General features: G+C 40.2%; 1 protein-coding gene across 2 annotated transcripts in view; it reads left to right on the forward strand.

The window, feature by feature from the left end:
- Positions 1 to 13,611, forward strand: part of TMEM63A (transmembrane protein 63A) — a 34,640-nt gene that overhangs the window by 12,347 nt on the left and 8,682 nt on the right. For both annotated transcript variants that reach the window (XM_035111441.2, XM_035111443.2), the window contains exons 8-19: positions 720 to 828; positions 1,516 to 1,586; positions 3,008 to 3,088; positions 3,851 to 3,974; positions 4,163 to 4,296; positions 4,890 to 5,027; positions 5,356 to 5,509; positions 6,266 to 6,372; positions 9,013 to 9,099; positions 10,282 to 10,341; positions 12,619 to 12,781; positions 13,338 to 13,443. In XM_035111441.2, the coding sequence (XP_034967332.1) occupies positions 720 to 828; positions 1,516 to 1,586; positions 3,008 to 3,088; positions 3,851 to 3,974; positions 4,163 to 4,296; positions 4,890 to 5,027; positions 5,356 to 5,509; positions 6,266 to 6,372; positions 9,013 to 9,099; positions 10,282 to 10,341; positions 12,619 to 12,781; positions 13,338 to 13,443 (1,334 nt within the window). The remainder of the gene's footprint in view (positions 1 to 719; positions 829 to 1,515; positions 1,587 to 3,007; positions 3,089 to 3,850; positions 3,975 to 4,162; positions 4,297 to 4,889; positions 5,028 to 5,355; positions 5,510 to 6,265; positions 6,373 to 9,012; positions 9,100 to 10,281; positions 10,342 to 12,618; positions 12,782 to 13,337; positions 13,444 to 13,611) is intronic.

Raw genomic sequence — 13,611 nt, forward strand, 5'->3', positions numbered from 1 at the left:
AGACAGACGTACAAGTAAAAAGCAGGCATTGCTAATTATAGTAGGATGTGGGGGAACAGAATATGTAATCTGACTTGTTCTAAGTGTTGGTCCTCAAATACTCTGAAATAGGGAAAAAATCACTTTCCCTTTCACCTAGCAGAGTTGTATAATTTCTACCATGTAGATATAATGCATAAGCATTAGTGTGCTCCACTGGGCTTTGAAAGTACATGCAAGTTACTCATTCTATTGGTCATTCTATTGTAAAAATAAAAAAAAATAAAAAATGCTGCTTTATAAATAGTCCTGTGTTCCGGTGGTCTAATAGTATAGTGCTCTTGAAAGGCTGATCCATTTGAAAATGCTGTTGAGGAGGCTGAGAGACCACAGTGCCCTTAGGCTCCTAGAATGTGTTTTAAGTTCCTTTGTCACTAACTTGTCAGTAGACAGTTTGGCTGAAACATTAAGTCAGTATGTGCTGAACATGGTTTAGACCCATTGGCTGGGTGGCACTATGCTAAAACAACTACATTTAACGTAGGCCGTTGAATATACATTTTTAAAAATACATGTGTCCTGTATGGTTTAAGGGGAGGTTGTAAAAAGTAACACAGTCAGTCTTATGCTTGCTTTCCTGCCTTGCTGACCACTAAACAGTCATAAATTGAATAGTAGCTTAGGCAAATGTTATACTCCAGTCATTTCACTTCTAATATATCAAAACATGTGTTCCACAGCAACAATCTTTTCTGGCTGCACACTATTTTTGCTCTTGTGTACATGATTTTGACCGTTGCCTTTATGAGACATCACACTCAAGCCATCAAATATGAAGAAGAAAGCATAGTAAGTTTCTATATTCTTAAAAATGTGTATTGCTACTTCTAATGTAAAAAGGTAAAGGTACCCCGACCGTTAGCTCCAGTCACGGATGACTCTGGGGTTGCGGCACTCATCTCGCTCTATAGGCCGAGGGAGCTGGTGTTTGTCCGCAGACAGCTTCCGGGTCATGTGGCCAGCATGACTATGCCGTTTCTGGCAAAAACCAGAGCAGCGCACGGAAACACCGTTTACCTTCCCGCTGGAGCAGTACCTATTTATCTACTTGCACCTTGACGTGCTTTCGAACTGCTAGGTGGGCAGGAGCTAGGACCGAGCAATGGGAGCTCACTCCGTTGTGGGGATTCGAACTTCCGACCTTCTAATTGGCAAGCCCTAGGCTCTGTGGTTTAGACCACAGCACCACCCCTTGACATATCATGTATGCACATTTCTGATTTGCTGGGTTGTGGGACAAGTCTACAAAACAGAACACAAAAAAGCCAAGTAATTTGGTGGAGCTTGGATTCTGTTCTGTTACAGCAGGGGGTGGAAAGTATTTTCTTTTGTGAACGGGGGGACATCAATGTAATCCTTGTTTTTTCTCCTCTTCAAATACACACAGTCCAGCTTGAAATATATAATAATGTCTCTCTTTTCTGGCTTCTTCCCTAGTTCAAAGTCTCTGAGAAACTAATAATTTCTGTTCTGTAGGTAAAACGCACATTGTTCATAACTGGGCTTCCCAAAAATGCCAAAGCAACAACCATAGAAAATCACTTTAAGTAAGTAAAAGAGGGGGGGGGCTGATTTTCTATTGGTTTATTTTTCTTTAAACAAAGGGTCCTTATAGTTTCAAGCTCCCTTAACAAAATATATAACTAAGTTATTGTTTAATTTTACCTATAGACTATTATTAACAATTGATTTGCAAAGCCTGTCTAAATGTACTAGTTACAGGTAGGTAGCCGTGTTGGTCTGACGTAGTCAAAACAAAATTTAAAAAATCTGAAGAAGTGTGCATGCACACGAAAGCTCATACCTATGACAAACTTAGTTGATCTCTAAGGTGCTACTGGAAGGATTTTTTTTTTAAAAAATTTTTGTCTAAATGTAGTCCTTGAATTTAGTGTCTACCCTAGCTGTGTTATGTGTAGTGGCAGCCAAGGATGGATAAGCTACTAGACTTCCTACTTAAGGAGAGACCTTGTCCATATTAGCTGGTACCTGGGGTTAGTCCTATCTACCCACCCACTACAGGAAAAACTGTAAAAAAAGGGGGGGAGGCTAGCTGGAATAGTACAGAAGAGCAATGGGCACTGTATCTTGACAACTTTGTAAACTTGTGCCAGCAATTTAATTTTAAATTGGCATAAGTGGGGGTTGATAGAGCAGTCAGAGGAGAGCTTTCCTGCACTTGGATAACCGATTTGTATGGAAGGTCACTGCAATCTGTGGAGCCAATGGAGTATAATTTTTTGTTGCCTGGCACCACACTCTGACCTGTGCAGTGGCAATTTGCCTGATTATCCTATGCCCGGAGCAATATTATTTGGGCATGATAAACCAGCTCCTAGGAAGCATTTCCTGGTACATTTCTTTGTTCTCGAGATGTAACTTTGTGAATTAATATTTGGGTTTTAGTGGTGGGGTGAAATCTATGTTTAGCTTCAAGTAGATTTAAGTAAAACATTTTTTTTGGGGGGGGGACCTCTCACACCCAGAAAAACATTAGATTCTTTTCTGAGGTTTAGCTCTATTTCACCCTGAGTGACATAACCAGGAGCACAATGAGGGCTGAGCCCGACTACAATTTCCCGAGTTGTTATTTCCCCCCCCACACACACCCTTGTGCTCCCTTCCCATGTCACCAGAATGTTGGTAGCCTTAATTATTCCTCCTGCACTTGCACAGCAGGAGCCCGGAACCTTGGAAAGTGTAGTTGCAACATTATTCTAAGGGTCCTGTACCTTCTAGGGTGTGATAGGAATGTCCATTCCTAGACCTTCATCTGTCACCTGCCACCAAATCAGTTTTTTAAGAGAGTTGAGGACAGCAAGCCTGTGCTTCAGATGACTTTGAGCCCCAGTCACAATAGGTTTGTGCTAAGATGTCTATATTTATATTCTGAGCCTACCTATTTTTGAATGCAGTGTTTCTCACCATCTTACTACAGTTTGTAATTATCTGTTTCATCCTTTTGCAGTGAAGCGTATCCAACCTGCAATGTACAAGAGGTCCAGTTATGTTATAATGTAGCCAAACTCACCTCTCTCTACAAAGAAAGGTACCTGCATGAAAAATGTCCTGGTGAAACTGCATTCCCTTCATTTTAAAATACGTTAACAGCAAAATGATCCGGTGCCAGTACCAGGCTGCTGGTATTATCTTTGCTGTTGTTAAGAATATTTCAGACTTGCAGAATCAATCACGAGATACTATTACGTTTTGCATACAGAAACAATATTTTAGCAAGAGAAAGTTAAAGTTTTCTATACAGAGGTACAGAGTGACTTTTACCACATGTAGCTATAATGTCCCTACAGTGACAGCCCAGTAGCTTTTCTTAACTCCAGTTTAGTTTGTGGTTCCTGAAATTGCAAAGCAGTTTGGGAGGGGGGGGGTGGTGGTTGAAGATATCCAGGTTCAAATCTCTTATGAGGCGAAGAATCTCCGTGTATGATCTTGGGCCAATTGCTGTCTCTCAGCTTCAGTCTATCCTGTAGGAATATTGTGAGGGTAAAATAAGAAAGCCTCATGGATGTCTCCTTGGGGAAGGGTAGGACAAAAACATAATATATACAGAAGTATAGAGCATGATACTTCCACATTATAGGAACACCATCAGTCTACATAGTGCATACCTGCATGACTTGGCATTCATAAGCTGATACAAGTTTTAGATCTTTAGTACACATGTTGCATTATATGTATGTATTTGAGCTGTTCTGTAACTCTTTGCTTATAAAAAATGTGTTTCTAAGATGGACACACAGTTTTGGGAATTAATCTGTTTTTGCATCATGAAACCTTATGTGTTTGTGCCCAGAAAAAAGGCAGAGAAACATGTGGCTTATTATACACAAGTGTTTCAGAAGAGTGGTAAGCGATGTTTCATACACACACAATGGTTTGGCCAGTTCTGCTGTTGTGAGGTCAGAGGTTGCAAAAAGGTAAAGAGCCTGTTTTATTACTTGTCTTAACTGTGTGGAAGATAAAATGCTTTGTAGTTTTTGTATGTGATGTCTCTGTTTAAAATAGGAAAAGCTTAATGCATGAAAAGTGAAAACAGTACTACAGTATTTCCAGATCTGAAGAGCTATTCAGCACTGTTTTTGTAACTGAAGCTTCCTTTCAACAGGAGGATGCTATAGATTACTACACCAAGGTTAGCAATAAATATCTGAGCGAATATTTGAAAGAGGAAAAGCTAATTTATGACAAGCCACTGGGAATGGCTTTTGTAACATTTGATGAGAAAGTCATGGCAACACAGTAAGTATTTTGTTCTTTTAATTCAATATGGTCACAAAGCTGAATTATTTACACTAAATGAAACACAAACCAATCCCAGTTCACCCCCCAAAAACCATTTATGCATCTGTTTAAATACCACAGGAAGTCAGCAGACGGAACTCAGAGTACATTGCCTTTTCAGCTCATCTGAGGTTTTTCACCCATTCCTCTCCTCACATTTAACTAATTTTAGCTGACAATTGACTTTTGTCTTAATCAAACAATGAACCTCTTCTGTCTGAACTGCATTTATCTGAAAGACTTAAGGATCCAAATTCCAGAAGAGTTTCTGTATTAATTTTTTGGCAGTGAAAACAGGGAAAACCACAAGGTTGTTAATGATATTTAAAGTATTTTCAGCCTGAATAGTCTACTCAGAGTTAAATTACTTTTATATGTTATATGTCTGCCTACACAGTTTTAATCTAAAAAACACCCTCTGGTGGCTGAGTGACATTGAAAGGTTACACAAGGGTTGCTTTGATCACGGATATTAACTTTCCTAGCAGTTTCTCTGTACATTTTCAAGTAATTCCAAGTATGAATGCTGAAATATTTTTATTTTATTGCAGTATTCTTAAAGATTTCAATGCCTGTAAATGTCAAGGCTTTAGGTGTATTGGAGAACCTCAGCCGTCACCCCACAGCAAGGAACTCTCTGTTTCAAAGTGGAATGTTGCATATGCTACTTATCCAGAGGATATCTGTTGGTAACTTTATTATTTTTATTTTTATTATTTATTAGATTTATATACTGTCCTTCCATCATAAGATCTCAGGGTGGATCACAGAATAAAATACAGGATAAAAACAAGTAAATAATTCAACAAAACAGCAAAGCAATAACTGTCCTTCTCACAGTCATGTTTAAAAGGGATAAGGCATCACCCTGCCTGTTAGTTCCTACCTCAAACGATGCCTCTTTCTTCCCTGCCCCATGCTTTGTACTTGTTTAAGCAACAGGTACCATACATCTGTTAATACCATTATTGCAAAGTATAGAATACTTGCTAGTCTGCTGTGTCTTCTCACTTACAGGGAAAAGCTCTCAGTTCAAGGGGTGAAGTGGTGGTTTCTTTGGCTTAGCATCAACTTGTTCCTGTTTATTGTGCTCTTTTTCTTGACAACACCTTCCATCATTATCTCGACAATGGACAAGTTTAATGTAACCAAGCCTATTCACTATCTTAATGTGAGTAGCCCATTACATTCCGGTTTCATTCTCTGTTAATGCCTTCATGGGGAAACTCAGAAAGTGTAGACGAGCTGGAAATGGTACAGTTCTATCCAGGGGTAGGCAACCTCAGGCCCGTGGGCTGGATGCGGCCCGATCGCCTTCTCAGTCGGGCCACGGATGGTCCAGGAATCAGCGTGTTTTTTGTGAGTAGAATGTGTCCTTTTATTTAAAATGGATCTCTGGATTATTTGTGGGTCCTGCCTGGTGTTTTTACATGAATAGAATGTGTGCTTTTATTTAAAATGCATCTCTGGGTTATTTGTGGGTCCTGCCTGGTGTTTTTACATGAATAGAATGTGTGCTTTTATTTAAAATGCATCTCTGGGTTATTTGTGGGGCATAGGAATTCTTTTTTTTACTTTCTCAAAATATAGTCCGGCCCCCCACATGGTGAGGGATGGTGGACAGCTGAAAAAGGTTGCTGACCCCTGGTTCTAACTAACACCTCCCACAAAGATTTTTGGAGGGGTTTGCCCAGAAATTGTAATTATGCAAACACACTCTTTCAACTTAATCTTTTGCCAAAGTTTGTGTAACTGGCCAAATCCTAGCCACCACCTCTGTACTCTGCCCACAGACTAAGCCATATTCAGTGAGTTCGATACCTTTCTTAAAAGCTAATATAACAGATAGGCTTCCAGCTCAGTTGTTTTCAAGGTGACTATATAGAATTGGGCTTCATTGCTTTCTCTTTCCTCTCCATCCTCACAGAACCCTGTTGTGAGCCAGTTCTTCCCAACACTCATTCTGTGGTCCTTTTCAGCTTTGCTGCCTACAATAGTAATGTACTCAACGTTTCTTGAATCGCACTGGACAATGTAAGAATATATGTTCCTTTTTTGTTGGCTAAAGACCTCAACATTCTGTGGAAGGAAGGATAGACATACTTTATAGAAAGTAGAACAGCAAAAACTAGCAGCTTCCATTCCTCCCAAGTAAACACTGATTTTTAATTTAAACATCCCATAAGGCAAAGGAGAAGTTAGACAATCATAGAGTTGGAAGGGACCATGAGGGTCATGTCATATTATAACAAGAGCCACTCTCTTTTCCCTAGGTGAGTTAACTACTGTAATGCAATCTATCATGTTTTTGTTTGTTTTGCTAAAGTTTCTAATCAGGTGTAGTGTGTGCACTGGGAGTGTGCACTGAAAGACTGAATGCTTTTAAGGTAGACCTGTTGTGACTATGGATTGCTTATGGCAAGGATAGGGAACACCCAGATTTTGTTGGACTCCGATCAGGTCAATGGTTAGGAATGATGACAGTTGTCACCCAACAACATCTGGAGGACCACAGGTTCTCAATCCCTAGCCTATGACATTTATTACGTGTCTGTCTTCCTTTTTATTATTATTATTATTATTATTATTATTATTATTTTATTATTATTTATCAGACAATTATAATTTATCAGACAATCCCAGCGTGGGTAACAGCGTAGTTAAATCATTACATTTCCAGGGAGCTTAAAGCACAGCACTGAACTTCAGTAATTAAAAGCACCCATAGAGCCTCTCTTGGCTATCAGTTGCTGGGCAGCTATAATCCCATACACGTATGGGCAAACAGATAAATGTTTGGGGCCAAAATGCCGCTAGCTTTATTTCTAGAAGAACATTCCACAATCAAGGCACCACCCCCAAGAAGGCCCAGTTTTGTGTCACTATGCACTGTATTTCTCCTGGTAGTAAGACAATGAGAAAGCCTACCACGTAGTTTGAAGGGCCAAAGCAGGCTGATTCAGGGGTGGTTTTTCCTTCAGATACCTGTACATATAAGATAATACAAGCACCAGAATTCCAAGCCTAGTAGAATATAGGCAACCAATGTAGATCTTTCAAGTTTTGCATTATATGATCTTGGTAGACACTTGGTAGACACTCTAGTCAGTGTTCTTGTCAGCTGCATTCTGCACTAATTGTAGCTTAATTAAAGGAATAACATAAAAAATAGCCCCCCACAAGACACATTTAAAAGGCCATGGATTGTTTAATCAGCTGAAGGCACCGAAATTATGTAATGAGGGCGTCAGGCGAGCCTCCTTGGGAGAGCATTCCACAAATGGGAGGCCACCACAGAAAAGGCCCATTCTTGTGTTGCCGCCCTCTGGACCTCTCGTGGAGGGGGCAGCTCAAGAAGGGCATAAGATGATTCTCACAAAGTCTGCATCAGTTCATATGGGGAGAAGTGGTAATTGAGGCATTGTGGTTCTGAGCCGTTTCAAGTTTTATAGGTCAAAACCAGCACTTTGAATTGGGCCCGCATCCTAATTGGTAGTCAGTGCAGTCAGGCCAAATAGTAAAATGTCATTTTTTGTTACCTGTGAGAGCTGGAAATGTCACAGCTTAAAATTAGCCGCTGTTTCTTTAATACAAAAGGAACTGAGTCAACATGAGTCAGCGGCCTACAACGAATCGGCAAAGCCTACATATGCCTGTATATATAGAGTGGTCATTGATTGTGTGTGGTGTGGGTTGGTAGACGGTTGAAAGCTGGTTGCGTTAATATGTATAAAGCTGTCAGTCGTGGTTGGAGAAGACTTTTTTTAAAAAAAATAAAAGCAGCGTTCTGCAAAGTATTCTTTCTCAAGGACTCTTTGTGCCGACTAGGGTCTGAGGACCAGGCAAAGGAGGTCAGAACCTTTTCCTTTTCAAACACTGACAGGAAAGATAGAACGAAGACAAAGGCCCATGTTTTATAACAGTGATGGGCAACCTTTTGAGCTTGGTGTGTCAAAATTCACCTAAAAACCGAGCATAACTCGGGTGGTGTGTCACTTTGAGAAAAAACACCATAATTTCACAATATTTATAGTTTAAATAACAAAAATGTATAATTCTAATATATAACTGTATTTAATAAACCAAAAACTAATTATTTAACCTAACCTAACCCAAAACCCCATATTTATCACAAAATGCCCAGAGTTGTTGAGCTTTTTGGGGGGAGCTGCTGACAATTTTGGAGGTTTTTGGGGGGGGTGCAAACGTTGCTTTGCTTTTTTGGGGGGGGGGGTGCCCCAAAGCTGCTGTGCTTTTGGGGGGGGGAAGAGAACAGAAATAAATGACAAATAATACCTTCGCTGGAACTAACATGCAGCACCGACATAGTCTGCCAAAGTGCAAAAAAAAACCCCAGCACAGAATGGGTTAAAAAACGAACGCTGTAACACCCAATCATCGTCTGCCAAAGCGCCAGAAAAAAACAGCACAGAAAGGGTTAAAAAACAAATCTCTGGCTACCAGCAACAACAATAACAAAAAAGGATCCGGGTTTTAACAGCGGAGACAAGCTATAGTGTGAGGAGGAAAACAACAACAGCGCGAATGGGCTGATGGGCCGCGTGCCAGCAGTGAGGGCTCTGCGTGTCACGTCTGACACGCGTGTCATAGGTTCGCCATCACTGTTTTATAACATAAGTATATATCATGTGATTAATATTTTCTTTTTTATAGGTCTGGTGAAAACAGAATAATGATGCATAAGGTCTACACTTTTTTAATCTTCATGGTGCTAATTTTGCCTTCACTTGGTTTGACCAGGTAAAAACCGAGGGCCGTAGCTAGGGGGTGGCGAGGAAGGCCCCTGCCAGGGGCGCAGGCAGGGGGGCACACGGACGCACAAAATCGGCTTTAAAATATGTCCCTAAGTATGTCTATAAATAAAAATATTGATTATTGCCTCATAAGAAAAGGTGAAAGTGAAGTGCGTGAGGAATTGAATGGGTGGGTGGAGGTGGGGGTTGGAGGAGAGGCAGAAAGAATAGCTAATTTGTCCATGGCTAGGGGGCACAATCTGGATGGTTCCCCCAGGGGTGCAAGATCACCCTAGCTACGGCTCTGTAAAAACCAATTTGGAATTCCAACTTTCTAGTTAAGACACTGGAATTTTTTTTGGTGCTGGAATTTTTGCCGTACTAATTACATTAAAAAGTCGCTTACTTCTATTCTTATGTCATGGAAAGCTAACTTCTTAAACTACTTACTTTGGCTTCTTTTATTTCATATTAGCCAGTGCACATGTTGAGGCACTACAGTGATGTTTGTGTAACCAGGGACAGTTGAATCCATATCATCCCACATCTGTGCTCAAGCCACATAACATTTTCACCTTCTTGTTGCTTGCGTAAACCATATTTTGTTTTGGTGTAGTGTGCAATGACACCTAAATCCCATTAAAATAAAAGGAATGTAAGGACACAGTTCATTACTTTTTCCTCATTGATTTCAGTGGGACTTAAAGGCCAAAGCAGAGGTGGCACAGACAGTCTTGGATTTTTCTTTTTCTTTTCTAACTTAAGAAGCAGCTGTGAGGAGAGGTGATGGTCTTTTATGTGCTGCTGGGATCTGTTAACCCTTTCACCAAAGTTTCCCCACCTTTCTTCCTGACAATATTCAGGCATCTTTTCTCCCCCTCCTTCAAATGAGGCAATTTCAAGGGGTTCAGGGAACCCCAATCAAAATTGGAGGCCCTACAGCAGCTGCTTTTAAGTTTGGTTAATGGTGTTTTAATAAAAAAGTTGGGGTAGATCCTTACACAAATCTCCCGAGTCACATCCGTTTTGACCTTTAGGCATGTATAATTTCCTCTGTTTTGTAGGCAAATGTTCAAAACAAAAGGGTAACTAAAACTCTTAAATAACAACGATATGCTTAGAAAGACCCTTTTGTTCACATGTTGGATGTAGTGAATTATGGAGACTAATGCTAGCATATTTCTTCCAGTCTTGATGTCTTCTTCCGTTGGGTGTTCGACCGCGCATCTGAATCTAGATTTAGATTAGAGTAAGTAGTTAAGATCCTTTTTCTACCTGCCCAGGAGCTTGTATGTCTTCTAGATACCGTGGCGCCTGCCCTATGGAATGCCCTCCCATCAGATGTCAAAGAGATAAACAACTACCTGACATTTAGAAAACATCTGAAGGCAGCCCTGTTTAGGGAAGTTTTTAATGTGTGAAATTTTAATGTATTTTAATCTTTGTTGGAAGCTGCCCAGAGTGGCTAGGGAAACCCAGCCAGATTGGGGTTTTTTTTGCAAATAATAAATTATTATTATTATTATTATTATTATTATTATTATTATTATATGTGAACAATCCTACATCTGTCTAGAATATTCAACCATTTGCTTAACCTGCAAAAATAAATTACTCTGGGAGCCCAGAAAACATTATTGCATTTTGTCTTAACAACATTGTCCATAAAGGAGTGACTACAGAATCTACTGGTTGATGCTTAGGTAAAGGTAAAGGGACCCCTGACCATTAGGTCCAGTCGTGACTGACTCTGGGGTTGTGGCGCTCATCTCACGTTATTGGCCGAGGGAGCCAGCGTACAGCTTCTAGGTCATGTGGCCAGCATGACAAAGCCGCTTCTGGCGAACCAGAGCAGCACACGGAAATGCCATTTATCTACTTGCACTTTGACGTGCTTTCGAACTGCTAGTTTGGCAGGAGCTGGGACCGAGCAACGGGAGCTCACCCCATCGTGGGAATTCGAACCGCCGACCTTCTGATCGGCAAGCCCTAGGCTCTGTGGTTTAACCCACAGCGCGACCTGCGCCTACCTACCCTTACCTTAAACACAAATTTAGAACTTTGACCTGGATAACTAAGAGATTCAACATCTAGAATCTAGGTTAAGCATGCAGCATATTTGGTACCTTCAGTGTCTCTTTTGCTTCCTGTACAGTTACATCCAACTTTTTACAATAAATGCAACGCATATAATATTGAGGCATGGAAAGATAAACAGTTGTTTTATTTGAAAGACTTTTATAGAAGTGGTAAATCTCCTTTCCGAAGAAGAGATTAAAGAGAGTCTAGATGATGCTTCCCTAGCTTGGATGTTATGGAGCCAATTAATCGTTATTTATGTGTATTATCACTGAAAGACAAAGGAAGATTCATATTTAAATATATGGAAGTTATTTTTGTGTTGAAGTAGTCATTGTATACGGAATATAAATTATTACTCATTGCTATTATACAAGCCACAATCTAGAATATGCTATGACAGGAGGACAAGCATGCTTACAATTTCATGTGTATTCAATAAAATTAAACCAAATTTAACTACCGGTATTTTCAATTAAGCAATTATTTTCAAAATAAGCAAATTATCAAGGAAAATGCAAAAAAGGCAGCTAGAGCAATTTGAAAGGATGGTACTTAGAAGCTGAGTGCCTGCCATACATAAAATTTTAGTAGGCAAAAGTTACAGGTGCATTCCTGATTTCAAAAATATGTGGGAATAGAAATGTGATGCTCAAATAGAAGTCACAACCTTGGAATAAACACACATTCTTGCATCAGCACAAGCTGGAGAGCTGGTGTTTTTTTAAAAAAATAATAATTCATAAATGTTATCTCATAAACCCCCTCTTATCAGTTCTGAAGCATTTCCTTTGGGTTGGAGGGGTGCCAGGTGGTTGGCGACTTCTGCCACGTGCACTGTAAATCCCCTTAGTTAAAAAACCCAACGCTTAATTACTAAACAACAGGTTACTCTGTCACCACATTTGGCCCTTTGAGTTTGCTGCACCACAAATAATTATTAGTTCATCATCCAGTTGCTACTAGAATTGCTATTGCAATTTAAAATGGACAATCTGGGATTCTGGTTTCAGAAACTTTGGCAAACAGCATTGTTGGAAAAATTAATGCAGAAATTGAAAACAGTTAAATTTGGTTTAATTTTATTGAATACATATTCACGCAAGCGATTGTGATCATGCTGCCATAGCATATTCTAGATTGAAGCAGTACCCCCTCCATTACTCCTGCATTTCTTCAATATTGGCTAAGTCTTTTCCTTTCTTTTATTTAAACACAGTTTTGCCTTGTTATTTGCCTCTTTCCGTTTAGCTACCTTTTCCAACTTACTTTACCTCCCAGGCTCCCCTCCCTGAGATCGGGCATACTGGGACATATAATGAGATCTAGCAGAGTTCTCCCCAGAGCAGGCAGGGGTAGGGGATGTTAATTGGTGACCAGATGAGGTTTATCACCTTCTTCATCATCACTCACTTGTGTTTTTTCTTTTTTCTAAAAATACGTGCAGGTGTGTCTTTTTGCCTGACCAAGGAGCTTTCTTTGTGAACTATGTGATTGCATCGGCTTTCATTGGCACTGGGAGTGAGTTGTTGCGTTTGCCAGGACTCCTGCTATACACTTTTCGCATGTTTATGGCCAAATCCAGTTCTGAGAGAAAACATGTTAAGCAGGTATGAAACCTAGACCTATTGCACAAAGAATTTTACATTCCCGTCAACCATACGCAGCAATACTTTGCATCTCTGTTCACATGGGCTTCCAGCATTCATCCCTGGACTCTGATCATCCTGATAATTTAAATCTTGTTGGTGATTCCCCAGCTTTCTGGTGGCCTTCTGTTGGAGCACAGTTAACGTCTGTAGCACAACACTCATTCAGCTCAAACAGAGCAGCTTCACTTTTTCCTTTCTGAGGAAGCTTAGAAAATCTTTCCATCTAAGGACCCCAACATTTGAAAGTATTTACAGATCTGGCTTTTCATTTAATTTAATTTTCATTTAAGACGATTGAGTTGTCCTGAGTAAACGTCAATAAGTGGCGCTCTCTCCATTGTCGCAACAAATTTCTGGTGATGCAACTGGTATGTACTCATGCCACCAAAGGTTGCTGGCGCATGTCTCCTAAAGTGTGGCATGCACCACTTTAAAAATAACTGGTGTATGGAGAGAATAAGAGGCAGAATATTGTTCCTGCAACACTTAATGCAAATGTTTTATTTCCTTGTAGCACCAAGCATTTCAGTTTGCGTTTGGAGCAATGTATGCGTGGACACTCTGTGTGTTCACTGTCATCATGGCCTACAGCATCACCTGCCCCCTTATTGTCCCATTTGGTAAGTTGGCCAGTGTGCTGGAATTGTAATAGGACAAACAGGAGGGCTTGGTGGCAGATCGACTTGAATATAGTATTGAGACTGAGAAGTGTATGTGTTATACTAGTTTCTGTGCTGGCTGAATTGTCACACAGGGTAAGAAAAGAGCGCGACAACTTACCGGTAAAT

The sequence above is a fragment of the Zootoca vivipara genome, chromosome 3 (genome assembly GCF_963506605.1).
Source record: "Zootoca vivipara chromosome 3, rZooViv1.1, whole genome shotgun sequence".
In the NCBI taxonomy this organism is placed as follows: domain Eukaryota; kingdom Metazoa; phylum Chordata; class Lepidosauria; order Squamata; family Lacertidae; genus Zootoca; species Zootoca vivipara.